This window comes from Trachypithecus francoisi, unplaced genomic scaffold (genome assembly GCF_009764315.1).
Source record: "Trachypithecus francoisi isolate TF-2019V2 unplaced genomic scaffold, Tfra_2.0 Lachesis_group20, whole genome shotgun sequence".
In the NCBI taxonomy this organism is placed as follows: Eukaryota; Metazoa; Chordata; class Mammalia; order Primates; family Cercopithecidae; genus Trachypithecus; species Trachypithecus francoisi.
The window spans coordinates 221,936-237,311 of NW_022681466.1; the positions used below are offsets into that span (position 1 = coordinate 221,936).

A 15,376-nucleotide genomic window follows, 5' to 3' on the forward strand; every position below is an offset into this window, starting at 1 on the left:
GTTGAACGCTGGATGGGCTAATGACCAGTTGAGTAATCTTGGTTAAGTTACTTGTCCCTTTGAACACAGATTTGCATATCTAAAAATAAGAAGGGTTTAATTCCTGAAATCCACCCCAACTAGCAGCAGTGGAGTACATTAAGGCTTGACAGGGTTGTACGATTTACTCCAAATGTATATATAAAAAATAAGACTTCTATTTCTTGGGATTCCAAATCCCAGCATATTTCTGTATAACACAAAAGTTGAATTAGACAGACAAACTTAAGCCCTAGCAAATAGAAATATAAATATTCTTTTCTGTGTTAACTGTCTGGTTTTATGGCTGTAAACATGAAGGAGTGCAGTACCAGGAAGTATGTAGAGCTGGTGTTTCATTGTTATACTTGGTAAGCAAGGGTAATAATTAGGCTAATATCCCAAACGTTAGCTTAAATAGTATAGCAGAAAATCCTATTATGGGTCTTAAAGTCCAGTAATTATGCTTATATCAGAAATTATTTTTAATGAAATTTGTAAGTAGGAGGCCACCGAGTTAAGACAAAGACACATGAACTAGAAAACATATTTCAAAACTACATATGAGATTTATTTCACATTTTCTACCTACTCAGTCATGTGACCTGTTGCTACATTTGTGAACTTTCTGAAACTAAGTGACAAATATCCACAAAAGATCAGTTACAATATAGACATCACTAAAGTCTGTATTTAAAAGTCCAAGGAAAATGGCACACAGTTGGCTTGCAGAAATAAAAAAAGTACAATATATTTGAAATAGTAGGTTTTTGGTTTTCAGTTTATGCCTACATCATGGTGTTAGCTGTGGAAATGGTATCAACTATATTGATATCAGATACTATGACCCATGACATTGAGTATTTTTAGCAATAAGAAACACACTTGAATCTATTTCAAAAAGTATGACATGTTAAATTCTTAGGAAAATATCAACTTTACAAAGTATCAAATACCCAGAAGAGTAAACACATGAATTTCTCAGTCTAGGTTAGAAAAAAAGTGTTTTAAGATTTTTATTTAAAAAATTTAAACAAAATTTGTTTAGCATATCTACAAACTTATACCATCATATAAAAGTAAATTTGTTTATTCGGTATTACACAGAAAAATGGAACCAGGGTGGCCTGCACAGATTCACGGGCTGTGAGAGGAGGTTGGCTTAGTCAAATGCCTCTGTCCACACGGACACGGCACTTACCCATCACCCATACCTCCTCCTCCCACCACACAAAGAACCATTTCTGTACTTATAATATAGTTTCTAAAAACAGAACATTGATGCTATAAAAATAAATGTATTAAGAAAAACACACCACGGGTTTAAAAAGGAATACAGAATTTGGGGTTTTAAGGCTCTTCCTTGGGGAGGAGTTTCCACTTCACCGAGGAATCAAAATCCTCCTCAAAATCACCCAGCTCCTGCTCCTTGGAGAGCTCTAGGAAAACCTGAAAGGGAAGGAAGAAATAAAGAGAGGAGAATAATGCCATATTGTCTTTGCAGCTCCAAGGGAATACATTATACACATATACCATGGATGATATAGAATCGCTAAAAGTGACCCACCTGCTCCAGGGTAGACTGTGAGAGGCTGTACTCCTCTAGGTCAAAGCTCTGTTTAACTGCATAAGGATGAACATGTATTAGTTCATATATTTCATATCTAGAGGTCTCATAAATCAACATATAGTACAAAGGATATATTTTTTTAAATCTTAAATAAATAGGTTAAGGTAATATTCATTCATGTCTTAAGTACATCATTCAGTTAAGAATACACCAATGCATTTATTTAGGTTTGGGAAAAAAAGTGCTTGGACTATGCTTGTATGTTGTGCAGTTTTTGCGAACTGTATTTAATGGAGAAAATGGTACTGAGTAAGCTTTCTTTCTTGCCTATAAGCCAGTGGGTTTTGCACATTCAACACAGAAAGAGGTGGAAACCAGACACATTTTGAAAAGGCTTGCATCAGAAGATTATAGAGCATGATTTGTGAGCTGTTTTAGAGAGCAGGCATCTTCACAGACCTCTATCCAAAAACCATTGCAGCTTCCCCTGATTGGGTTAGAAACTGTTCTTATTGACCAAAATAGACTGGGAGAGGCAGTTAGGGCTCTAACAGGAGCTCAGCAGATTGGAAATATGCCACCAAAAGTTTCAGGTCAGTACTGAGCTTGTTGCCAACCTGGAGAGTGCTGTGAATGACCACAGGGCCCAGAAAGTTGGATTGCTCAGATCCATCAGAGCATGAAAAGAAGAGCATTACTGTGACCACAGATGCTCTCAAGGAGAGAATCAGACAATTCCTGATGCTCTAGGAAGTTAGACAATTCCTCTAGAACTAGAAGATCTGAATCTCTTCCTTAGGGCAGGGGATAAGCAAGCAAAGATATATCACTGAGCAGTGACAATGAAAATAGCATAACGAGGGAGTTCTGACTAGCACAGTTCAGAGTAGCAGAGTTAATGAGCTAAAATTGCAAGGAAAACATGAGCCTGTGATGACAGATGCAGGGCAGTTAGCTTTAAAATGTGACAGATGCGAGGAGATTGTTTCAACGATCAGACAGGAGTCAGTTTCTTAATATACAGCCTAAGACAGCAAAATAATATACTGGTCCATGAAAATTTAATTTTACATATATATGCATAGATGTTTTAAAGGACAATTTTCTTAAATGCATATATAAATGAGTTTTGACTTAGGTTGTACCAATATATGTGAAAAATACATGACAAAACCCCACAAAGCAAGTGAAAACAATCACTCTCATTATCTCCTGGCACAGACACAGAGAATCCCTCCAGCTCCTTGATTTTGGTCTTACTAAAATTCAATTTGAGATTGTAACTTTAAAATTTAGTGCATTTTGTCACATTTCATTTTTGTCATAAAGATGATTATTTTACAATTCGAAATTATCTTCTTTCCAGGGTCTTATTTCAAAGTCATATTTCTTACCCTTCTCTAATTTGAAGAAAGCTTGGGCTAAAGGTCTCACATCTTCCACTGGCAACTTATAAACCATCAGAGAGGAGTACCTGAGAGGAAAGATCAATGGAACAGAATAGAGTGCCATATTGTTTTGATTTGTGTAGCTTTGTATATGGGTTGTTATTTCTATAAATGAGAGTCAGTTTGGTGTAGGAAAAAAGCGTAGGGTGAGTCAATATTAATCAAAAGGAAGCAGTTCACAAGGAGAACTGGGGGAAGGGAGTGTAATACTCAGACAGTTTAGTGTTGTTGGCCCCTTGGATGGAAGTGAGTAGGGGCTGTCCAGATGATATTTCAAGATTTGCAAAAGTCACCTTCCACCTTATTTTCTAACTGAATACTTGATCTTCAACTTCAGCCTTCAATGAGGAACTTATACTGCATAGTTTCTTAAAGTTCCTCAAATAGGGTGGAAATCTAGATATATTTCCCACAAGTCACATATCTCTCCTTCTCCTCCATCCTACTCAAATTGCCTACCTAATATAGGATAATGTAATTGAGCCTCTGGTTAGAAGAGCAGGAATTCAACACCAAAAATGTGGGCAACAACAATTTTTAATATTTTGTTTCTCGGACAAATGTTTGTCTTTTCATCATTTGAAAATTAGGAAGATATACATTTCATTTCATAAGACATCATTACATATGTTTATGGTGCATCATTCTCACCTATTTTGCTTATTCCCTATGGCTTCATGATGTATTTCTATACAGCCATGAGCTGGACATTGAATTATAGCGTTGCTTTTCCATTTATATTACACTGTAGAAATATATTTTCCCACATTGTTATTATTATGACTTATTTCTCCTTGTTATTATTTTTTTCACCTAACTCCTAAATTATCTATCATCTGCTATAAATTCTAGGTGTTAAAAATGATCCTAAGGCTACTCTTTAATTTTTTTCTGTCTATGAAAATAAATACATCTGGATGGTGCTGTTACCAGATTTTACATAAAATTGAAAATGTTAATTGATTTGAAATAAAATAATTAGGTTCACCTCTTGGTTCTGCCACTTGTTAACTCCTCATGTGACCCAACCTGTCTCTCGGCCAATTTCCTCTTCATAAAGATAGTAATCAATTTCAATTACGAAGGTCCCTGTAAATGTCCCTCACAACCCTTTTTTGAAGTCCACTCACTTTTCGCTGGAAGAGTTATGTCTACGCTGAAAAGTCTCTGTAAGTTTTGGATAGGATAACACAATACCAGGACAGCCCCTGGCACATAGTGAGACCATGATACTTGCTGTATCAGCTCTTACATCTGCTGTCTCTTCTCCGGTTTACTTCCTGCAGAATCCAACAAATAATCCCTTTCTTTTAGGTTTTCCTTTTGAATGACTATGAGTCAACATAACTGACAAGTAACATTGAACATTTGGTACCATTTCCAAAACAACAACCACGTTTACCTTTCCTGCCGAGCAGCCTGGGGGAAAAGCCTCAGGATCTCTGCGTGGAGGGGCTCCACTTGTGCCAGGTTCTTCACCTTCATCTCCAGCAGGTAATCTTTGCCAAATTTGCTTTTCAGGTGTTGGATGGAACCGATACATCTGGAGGTAGGAGGAGGATGAGGTCATATGAGAAAGGAGAAAAAAAAACATTCAGTATAATGTTTGAGAACCTTGATTTGCTGCTAGCATTGTCTCAAGGTCCCTATTGTTAGACCTGGGCACAGTCATTTCAGTGTTTTCAGTGATCTCTCCCTGCCCACAGACAACATTTTCCAGCAATGCACCTTGAGTTCAAGTGTGGATCCAGGACAGGCACTCACCTCAACCTCCCGGACACCATGATGGCCACTCGGTCACACACAGCCTCAGCCTCTGCCATGTAGTGGGTGGTCAGGAGGGCGCCCCTTTCCGTGTTTCTAAAGGTGGCCCGGATGGCCTGCCTATAATGTCAAGAGATGATTTGCAATTTAGGAAATCCTCTAAATAATCAGAAAGAGATAGAGAAAAGAATTTTTAACTGGCATGCATGTGAATAATTAGCAAAAAGAGATTAAGCAAAAGAGGGTTCTTGGTAGGGCAGATAGGATGAGGAAGGGCAAGCTAGGTGAGAGCTGTTAAACTGGAATCATGCATTGGAAGAGGGGTGTTTATAGAACACAACATTCATTACAGGGTTGTATTCAAGAAGAAGTGCTAAGCAAGAGAGGCTTGTTTATGAGAAGTCTGTGTGAAGGGGAACAGAATGACATAAAATTTAACAACAGCATCTCACGACCTAGTGAGAAGAAAATAAATGCACAGTAAATGCACACAATGACAATCACCTTTACACCTTAATGAGAACTACTGTTCTCATGCTAAGTACGGAACACTACGTGATTGTGATCCAGAAATGCACCTAAAAGAGCAACTGAGCACTTATGAAACTCAAGAGTGAGATCTACGGGCCCTAACAATGGTAATTCTTTCTTCAATAGGAAATGTTTATAAAATATTATCAGGGAAAGATTTTTTTTCAAAGTATTGGTTTTACAAGTGACATTGATAGTTTTTTTTTTTTTCCTCCACAAAAAAGTTTAAAGGACAATTTTTACAGAAGAAAAATGGTTCACAAACTTCATGCAAGTCATCCACGCTGGCTCTGACCGTGGTAATGTTCCTCACCACATTTGCTGCTGCCCCTCGGGGTCCATCCCGGTCGACGGCTCATCCAGAAGTACCACTGATGGGTTCCCCAGGATGCTCAGGACAAAGCACAGCTGCAACGGGAGGAAGAGCCTATCTGGTTCCCATCTATGGCACTTGCAGAGCAACACCAAGCCCTGCCCGTACCTTTCGCTTTATTCCCTCTGACAAGGTCTTCACAGGAGACTTCAGCTGGTCCTGCAGCTTGAGTGCATCCACTAACCTGAAGGAAACAGGAGAGTTGTACAGTCTTCTTGACAAGGCGGAAGTAGATAAGAGGATAACCCAAGCAAGGGTGGAGGATCAGAGCTCAAAAACGCAGTTCTGGAAATAATGTGGTGGTGTTGGGGGCAGTATGGGGGAAGGAGGGGTGGTATTACTGGCTGATTTGCTCCTCCACAAAAGATAATGTTGCCTTTTGAAGAAATAGAAGGACATGTCATTATATCCAAATAGTTGTTCTATGACAGTCCAAATTTTAGTATTTTCTATACATTTTAACAATGAATAATTACTTTTTAAATTTTAAATTTTATTATTATTATTATTTTTGGGGACAAGGTCTGACTCTATGCCCCAGGCTGGAGTGCGGCGGTGCAATCTTGGCTCACTGCAGCCTCTGCCTCCTGGCTCAAGTCATACTCCCACCTCAGTCTCCCAAGTAGCTGGGACCACAGGTGCACACCACCATGCCCGGCTAATTTTTGCATTTTTTTTCTTAAGAGATGGGGTTTCACCAAGTTGCCTAGGCTGATCTGAAACTCATGAGCTCAAGCAATCCACCTGCCTCGGCCTCCCAAAGTGCTGGGATTAGAGGCATGAGTCACTGCGCCCAGCCTTTTTAAATGTTTTTATTTAATATGAGAAAGAAACTTAACACTTTGACATCCAGGAAAGGAGTTTCTAGTTGCAAATCTACCCAGCATGACCTGGGTCAGCATTCAGAGTCTCCCATCCCGAATTTCCTGTGAGGGTCATCACTCCCAACCTTCCCCTCCACCCTCCCTTGGGTATAGAACAGATATGGCTCCTCTGTGTACCGTGTGATGGCAACCTCAGCATCCCCTTTCCTCAGCCCTTTCACGGCGGCGTACACCTCCAGGTGCTGCCTCACTGTCAGGTTGGGCCACAGTGCATTCTCCTGAGGGCAGTACCCCAGGAACTCCAGGGCATCCCCTCCACTGCTCCCTTTCAGTTGCACCTGCAGATGAAAGTTCCCTCTCAGAACCTACATTATGCACTGCTTCTTTGACTATATCCATGACATCTTTCTCTTCACAAACCTAGAAAAACTGGAGGAACTCTAGGACCTCATTGGATTTAATAATCTGTAATCATTTTGCATTGGAGAAAGGCTGTCAGACAGCAAATACATGAAAATAAGTATGTCCACAGCCAACAATCCAATCTTAGCTGAAAAATCCAATATCCCATAAATGTGGTGCCTGTCCATCCTGGCCAACAGTTGATATCAATTTTTTAAAAATCACTGTCAAAATGAAATACATTGATTGAGTTACTATTTAATTTCACTCATGGATCAACATCTTTTGAGTACCTCCTGTGTAACGAGTGCTATGTTGCCTGTGGGTACAGTGGAGGGTGGAATAACTAGTGCCTCTGTTATCAGGAGTTTTCATTCTACTGAGTGAATCAGGCAATAAACAAGTAGAAAAATCAATACACAGAGTAGAGACAGATCAAAAGTTGTGCTGTTGTGGAAATTCAGGAGGCTGGCGTAGAGAATAACTGGGGAAGTGACAGTAGGTAGGGTAATTAGAAAGAGCCTGTCTGCTGAGGGGCCATTTCAACAAAGAGGAGAAGATGCTAGTCATGGAAAAAAGACAAAAGGCAAGGAATTTGGGGCAGAGCAAAAAGCGAGACCAAAGCCCTGTACGGGGATGAAGCTTGATGTGGAAGCTTGACGGGAAGGACAAAGATGAGGCAGGAGGGACAGGGAAGCCAGCTCCTGTAGCTACCTGCAAGACAAGGAGGGTTGTGTCTTTCCAGCCGTAGAGCAGCGAGTGGTCACTGAAAGTATTTAATCAGGAGAATGCATGGATTAAGAAAAACTCACACTGGCTGATCCAATTAAGCTCATTTTGTGACACTCAAATGGCTAGCTTTCTAGTTCAGATCAGACTTACTTTTTAAAAGATTTCATTCCAACGTATTAATGAGCAATTATCTCCTTTCCTCCCATGCTTAATGAGGAATAAAATACTGACTTAGAGCCCAGGTGGTGGCTGAGTTGGAGGGTGTTCACGATTGAAGTTAAGGGCTAAGTTAGAATTGGCCAAGCCACCAGCAGACAGGCATCTTCATGAACATCCGCTCTCACCGTGGCTACAGAGGGACTGTGAATGTCCATTTTCTCTTCTTTCTTTAGTGAGATATTTGTCAATAGCATTCCAAGCTGTCTTCCTTTCTTGGCTTGACTACTAGCCCCTTTCCCATGGTACGGTTCCACAAGTATCTGCCTTATATTCTGTTCTGTACTTCCTCTGGACATTCTTTGTAAAAGAGTTCTTAAGGTTTTCTATTTTCTGCCATAGAATTTGGGAGAAAATGTTTTATCTCTACCACACGATGTCTCTCTTAGATAAACCTGAGCTCTTTTTCTGTTTGCCTAGCCACCTTATACATCTAAATTGCAAGTACAATTAAAGTCAATTTCACCTCCTTGTATCTCATTTTTGATATATTTCTTGAAAACACTCACAAGAAACAGTTGCATTTGCACAAAAGTGTATGTTCCAACAACTGAGCACTTTGTGAAGGACAACTGTCTAATACAGGTTTTTTTATTTTTTTTATTTTTTTAAAGTTTTACTAAAGAGTAAATATTACATACTGGAAAGACAGTGCTCACTAAAAGTGCAAATCCATGTGACTGATGGCAGTATACATAGGATTTTATGATTTCTGGCATTAATTTAATTTCTGATACTGGACATTCTCTCTTAATGCCTTTAATAATTACCCCTTGAAGGTGGCTGCAGCCTGTCTGCAGCCGCTGCTGTGAAGATGCCATCTGCAGCAAGGGAGACGTCTTAATGCCTTTAATAATTACTCCTTGATGGCAATGGCAGCCTGTCTGGAGCAGCCACAGGGAAGATGCTGGCTGTAGCAGGGGAGGTGTGACTGGGGCTGTGTACTCTTGGGGGCTGGTGGGGGCCAGAAACAGATGGGAGCCTTGCCCTTTACTGAATTGGGGCGCCCGTTACTGATTCTCGGGGGCTGGTGCTTGCTCCAATTTTGGAGCAAAGTTGTGGCTGAGTCCAGGTGTTGTTGCAACCCTGCTGGGTGTGTATACACCCAGGGTGGCACCGATATGCCAGCCTCCTGCCGCCTCAGCCCCCTCTGGACTTTAGGCCCTGACAAGTGTGAGAGGGAAGCCAGGGGGGTGCTGAGGGCAGCTTGGCACAGACCTGCAGGTGCCGCTCAGCACAAACAGCCTGGGTGCTATAGATGGCATGTTGATGGCAGGAGGCACACAGGCTCCTGGGTAGAAAGGGGGTGGTTCTCTGGTGAAACCCCACCTTCCAGTCAAGGATGGCCTGAAGTCTGGGGGCCAGGCTGCCAGTTCTAGGTGGGGTCTGTGGCCCAGAGTGAGAACTTACGGTGCTTTTTCCAGGCCTGCCCAAGGCTACTCAGGGACCAGTTGGCCCACACTTTCTCATTTCTGAGCCCATAAAAATCCTGGACTCAGCCAGATTCACACAGACATAGGGACTACCAGCTGCAGAAAGGTGCTACCCACTTTGGGTCTCCTCTCTAGTAAGAGCTGGACACTCATCAAGATGACCTGTCTGCAAATAGGAGACCCACTTTGGGTCTCCTGAGAGCTATTCTGTCACTCAGTGAAGCTCCTCACCTCCAGTTGTCCACATACTTCATTCTTCCTGGACATGGGACAAGAACTCAGGACCTGCCAAATGGTGGGACTGAAAGAGCTGTAACACTAACAGGGCTGAAACACGCCCCCTGCTTGCCATGTTGTGGGCAATGAGGGGAGAAGAGCTGCAACCCTTCAGGGATCCCAGGCTTAGGGACTCCCCAAGCCAGGGCTGTGACACCCTCTTTAGGACTCTGTGGTTCCTGGCACTTACAAGCTTCTGGGTGCCACCACGTTTTTCGGTGCCTGCAGTGGAAGCTGCTTGCAGTATGCCTGCTCCAGCCACAGCCTTACATGGAGCTGGTGCCTGTGCCTGTGCCTGGAGCTGCCTGCCTTGCCACAACCAGCATGCCAGGCTGTGTGCAGCAACCAGACCCCATGCTTGCTCACACACCCATCACCACTCTGTGCCTGCCTCACTCTTGGCAGGCTTGGGATCCAGGCTGGTGGCATAAACAGAGTGCAGCCTGCTGAGCTGAGTGGGCAGAAAGAATGCAGTGGGTTTGAGCCAAACTTGGGCAAAGGCACCACCAGCTCCAGAGGTTTTGACTGGAAAAGCGACACCCTAAGGATTCTGTGACACCCTTTCAGTGCTTAACTTTTATGTGCATTTATGTGATAATTCATGAATTTATTCTCCTGTGTATTCATTAATCACTTCAGTTACCTAATGATTAAGTGATATTCGTTGTTTTTAAGGTCATCAAATCTTACAAATCTATTTCACCATTAAATAACATATTTCCACATAATTCACCTACCTGTCCAGCAGTTGGTTTTGTGTCTCCAGTTATCACCTTAATGGATGTGCTTTTACCAGCTCCATTGTGTCCTAATAATCCTAAAACTTCACCTGAAAAAAAAGTTATACTTAATATTAATCTATTTTAATGGTAACATTAAGAGTAAAACATGGTTGAAGTCTCACAATGTGACAAGCATTTGCTATTAGTTGTCATTTAATTGTCACAACCACCCTGAGAAGTTATTGTAGTGCCTTCTTATGCTGTTGGGGCAGAAGCTCTCAATGATGGGGTTACCTGTGCAAAGTCACACTGATGGGAAGTGGCAAAACCACTCAGGTGTGTCATATTCTGTCTCCTGTGATCCTAACTTTGGTGCAATATTGGCACAAACTGAGGTCATCTAACACTTGCTGGCCAAGCCTTCAGAGTGTGCTAGTACATCTTGTCCATTATCTTGTGAAAAACAATGAACATTAGGAAATCAATTGTGTTCATTTAATAGAAATGTTATGACTTCAAAAGTTCATCTTATTAGAGAACTTATGGTTTCATTGTAGATGTGACTAGGCTCCTCTTCATGAGATGAGTTAATTTAAGTCAGAAATGAAACATGTAAAGGATGCTATCATTGTCTCCTCTGGGTCTGCATGTGAACCAAGAGGTGGTATCCAGAATAATGCTCATTAGGAATCAGGAAGCTCTAAGGAGGACTCTGAGCCAGCAGTGGAAGATCCCCATGGCCAACCTTTTCTAACACAGAAGGAGACATTTCTTGTGGCTATCTTATTCTTCCTCTTGGAAAAACAGCCTTTCCGCTTCCCCACATACTCCTTGCGTAGACAGCTGGCAATAATGACTGGCTTCTGTAAATGACAAGAAGTTATGTCAGACCTTAATTCTCTCCATTAGCTTTGAAACAAAATTCCATCTTCTCATTAGTTGGACCCTTTGTTGCCCCAGTCATGGATCAAAGAAGACCTTCTATTTGGTGACATGCTTCTTGGCCATGTCCTTAGCCTAACCCTTGGTTTTGGAGAGGAGAGATTGTCATTTTCCTCTCCTACAAAGGCAGTTTTTTCAGGAGCACATTATTTTATACAGCTTGCCTGTCCTTTCAGAACAAACGGGGCAATAAGACTTAGAGAAGCACTGATTATCCTCAAACAACAAAACAAATGCTGTGGGCTGGACCTGACCCTGAATTTGTACTGTGCACTTTCTCCAACAAGCAATGATGTTTGTTGCTTAGTTCAGTTTCTGAAATTCTTTCTTGGCTTTGATAATTTCTATTGCACTCTATTTTTAATTTATTCTAAGAAGAACAAAAGAGTTAATGTGACTTTTCGTCTGCTCATTTAATTGTAAAAATGATGACTACCTACTAAAATAGTGATCCTCATTTGTAAGGAAAAGAGAAACTCAAAATCATTAGAGAATTAGACTGGTAGACTGACTAGTAAAAAAACCTTTGTGTAACGTTTTACCTCATCAAAATTAGTAGAATTCAAGGCATTTGCTGTTCTCACTCTTTCCATCTGAACATCTTCATCTTCTCCTTCTGGTTCTTCTGGATTTTGACACACATCACTGCTTCTTGGAGAAATTCTAGAGTCAAAACCATCCATTAATAATTGATTTCTGGCTTTCATTTTTGTGTCAAAAGTTGCATTCTTTAAAGCTTATGTTTGAGCAGTACGAGCAATTAACAAACCATCATAATCTCCCTTCACAACTCCCATCCCCTTACAACCTCCTTGCTTATCTTATCTATAGAAATACATTTTTTCAGTATCAGTTTTAACTTGAAACCTAATAGCTGGCAAAGAATTTTTATATCATAACTCAATGGAGTAATTTTTCTGGGAACCATAGCTTTGACACCAACATGTTGACATCATTATGTTTTCATGGGGAAAATGGGCCAGAATATTTGTAATCAGGAGTTTCTAGCAAAATACAAGTTAGATGCTTGATCCCTCATTTCTTTGGAATATGTGGCATATTGACCTTTCCTCTCCATTCTAAGTCTGATCATAGCCAGGATATACTTATTCTAGTCTCTCTAGTGCCTCCTTCATACTGATCTCAGTAGTGCCTCCTGAAGTGCCTCCTTCATACTGATCTCATTCTAGTGCCTCCTTCATACTGATCTCAGAAGATTAAAGGTCTGTTCTCATCTTGGCAGTCTCCCATCCAACTTTCTGTAATAGCGAAAGATGAAACTGATGTGGTACAGGAGACACAGAGGGAGTAAGATGCTTATGGTCGCTCTTCTTTGTATGGTGCCAAAAATAGTCTCAGTTTTTAAGTCCCATTAATAACCAAACCGGTCTGTCATCCACCTGCTGGGATGCTCACTACTAGGAAAAGAACACAGCTATTGCTGTCCTTGGTCAGTGGATTATTCTGTTCCTTCCTCCTGGATGGACAGCATTTCTTCCACTGGCAATATACTGTTTTGTTAGGTGGGACGAGCCACATTTAACTTTCCCCAGTGCTCCACTGTGGATAGTGGCAGACAGAGCCTTAATACTCCATGTTTCAGGTCTGTTTCTTCCATTAGATCATAATCTTCTTGGGTTTAGGTATCTGGATCTGCATTATTTGTATGCGTCCATGGTTCCTACTCCAGCCTATCCTAGCACACGGCACCTCTTTGTTAATGAATTGATTTATGCATGAAAAATATTTTATGATATTGATCAACAAAATAAAAATCTGATTTGTTTTTTCCAACCTAAAGAAAGGATCCTTTCTCATTGATTTCTTTCCAAACTTCCATTCCAGACATCGAAGAATAAAAAGAAAAATGAAAAAATGAAGGAAAGGCTAGGAATAAAGAGAGAGGCATGATTAGAAACATAAAAAGACAATTGTTCAATATCAGAGATGTGCTATAAATAACTGAACTTCTACAAAAATGCATTCAGTTAACTAATTGCAAATTTCTAATAAGCTATCTAGCAAATTATGAAGCTATCAAGTTCATTTTCAATCTTTTTTATAGAAACACAGGAAACAACTATAGTTACGTGATATCATTACTTTCTCATCTCCTCTAACAGTTGTACAGTGTCCTTAAAATTTGGGAGGCACATTAGCTAGCCAGTTGATCTTTGTAAAAATAATTCTTCCAGATTTTATAATCATTATATCTCCTTGGGCTATAGATATCTATATCTTTACCTTAATAAAAATGTTTCACAGTGTGTACAGGAATGAAAACTATTAAATTTAGTAAAAAGTGATAATTTTTAAAGAAGAGTGTGTTCTTACGATTAGGAATACCAGAAATGGCTGTACATCCATTTGTTCTTCAGAAAAGAGAGAAGAAAAGAGAAGCTGCAAAAGAAAAGATAATTGCTAAACTGGGAGATTTTTGTTTCCTAAAATTTGTCCACACATATGTGAATTGGCCCTAAACAGGCCTGCTCACATTTGACCATGATATCACGTTAAGTGCCCTTTCTAAAGTGCAAAGCAAGGGGCTGTCTTCTTTCCTCCCAAGGTCTATGAACTTTTGTTTGAAGCCATAGGATTTATCAGTTACTAATCACATGGCAAGAGAATCCTGGAGATCCGTGCTGACCTCCCCAAACAGTGAGAGACAGTGTTCATTCTTCTCACACAGAACTTCACACCCCTTCCTGTGCCTATTGTTTCTCTTTGTGAGGCCCCTTCTCTACCTTTCCCCTTCCCATAGATATCTCTTCACTCACGTACTGTAACTTCCTTCCTTTTGCAGAAGTATAGGTATCAGTCAGCCAGAAAAAAGGACTTTGCTTATATCGGGTGCTTCCTTAGAACTCTGAAATCCCCAAGATTAGGGACATTTCATTTGCTTCCTTCTAAAGCCGAGCATATCAAGGAGGAAATAAATCCCCACATGAGTGTAAGGACTACTCTATTTCCCACCACTCCTTAAACCCTTCCTCCCCACATATTAACCAGGACCAGATTTTCCATGACCAGTCAGCTGGAACATATTGTCTTATCTGGGAGAAAATCAGTTGTATTCCATGAGGTAGAAATGTTTGAACCCCATGCACTTTAAACATGTTGTAGTAGACCTTCAACACTGGGCAAAATTTCACAGTTGGTCATCAGTTTCAGGGGACTGGGACAGACTGTGTCATTACTTACATGAGAAGATAAGAACAAACAGCCAATCATTGTGGCAGGTGGTATTAAAAAAGTGAAGATAAATGGAATATCACTTTCAAAGATATTGAACGCAAATCCAGCCACAGAGAATACAGTGATCTAAAAAAAAAAGCAATTTTGAAGGTTAATCACCCTGAATTTCAATGTAAGTTCCAAATCAAGAGGCTCATCTTGAAGATATTAGTAATTTCAACTTCAATCTCGCTAACCAAGCTGAAATCAGTGTATCTCCATTAACAGTTTATTTTAGTGACTTAGCCAAATTCCTTTGGCTTAGAATTTCACAAATGAGACATCACTTGATAAATCTAGGATGTGATATGTAGAATTTCTTTCTGTTTTTTTTTTTTTTTTTTTTTTTTGATGGAGTCTTGCTCTGTTGCCCAGGTAGAAGTGCAGTAGTGTGATCATGGCTCACTGCAACTTCAAACTCCTGGGCTCAAGTGATCTTCCTCCCTCAGACTCCCAGAGAGCTGGTACTACAGGTGCATGCCAACACACCCAGCTAATATTTTTGTATTTTTAGTAGAGACGGGGTTTCACCATGTTGCTCAGGCTGGTCTGGAACTCTTGGGCTCAAGTGATCCACTGACCTAGGCCTTCCAAAGTGCTAGGGTTACAGGTATAAGGCACACCCAGCACCCATACATATACTATTTTAATTAAAGTAGATAAACTTTAAAAAATAAAAGTAGATGAGCAAAAATCAAAGAAAAAAATTGAAATTGATATCTAACAGGAATAAAACAACAAAAATAAAAGGTAAGACTTTTGGTAACTATACCAATGGGGAAATAAAAGTATTTAACGACATGGAATGGCTTAAGCAGAAGTACTAAAATAGAAAATTTAGGGATAACAGGAAGTGATAGGTACACTGGAAGCCCCTCATATTTTACCTTC

The 15,376-nt window shown here is 40.4% G+C and overlaps 1 protein-coding gene across 5 annotated transcripts in view; it reads right to left on the reverse strand.

Moving 5' to 3' along the window:
• Nucleotides 1-567: 567 nt before the first annotated feature.
• The window catches only part of ABCA8 (ATP binding cassette subfamily A member 8), a 79,456-nt gene continuing 64,647 nt past the window's right edge, over nucleotides 568-15,376 (reverse strand). For 3 of the 5 annotated variants that reach the window (XM_033181970.1, XM_033181968.1, XM_033181971.1), the window contains 14 exons: nucleotides 14,453-14,572; nucleotides 13,586-13,651; nucleotides 13,047-13,138; nucleotides 11,794-11,914; nucleotides 11,055-11,172; nucleotides 10,325-10,416; nucleotides 6,706-6,866; nucleotides 5,813-5,888; nucleotides 5,645-5,739; nucleotides 4,801-4,920; nucleotides 4,439-4,579; nucleotides 2,983-3,062; nucleotides 1,586-1,641; nucleotides 568-1,467 (listed from right to left, as the gene is read on the reverse strand). In XM_033181970.1, the coding sequence (XP_033037861.1) occupies nucleotides 1,369-1,467; nucleotides 1,586-1,641; nucleotides 2,983-3,062; nucleotides 4,439-4,579; nucleotides 4,801-4,920; nucleotides 5,645-5,739; nucleotides 5,813-5,888; nucleotides 6,706-6,866; nucleotides 10,325-10,416; nucleotides 11,055-11,172; nucleotides 11,794-11,914; nucleotides 13,047-13,138; nucleotides 13,586-13,651; nucleotides 14,453-14,572 (1,437 nt within the window). In that variant the 3' untranslated portion in view covers nucleotides 568-1,368. The remainder of the gene's footprint in view (nucleotides 1,468-1,585; nucleotides 1,642-2,982; nucleotides 3,063-4,438; nucleotides 4,580-4,800; nucleotides 4,921-5,644; nucleotides 5,740-5,812; nucleotides 5,889-6,705; nucleotides 6,867-10,324; nucleotides 10,417-11,054; nucleotides 11,173-11,793; nucleotides 11,915-13,046; nucleotides 13,139-13,585; nucleotides 13,652-14,452; nucleotides 14,573-15,376) is intronic. The other 2 variants (XM_033181969.1, XR_004430393.1) reach the window with 2 other exon arrangements.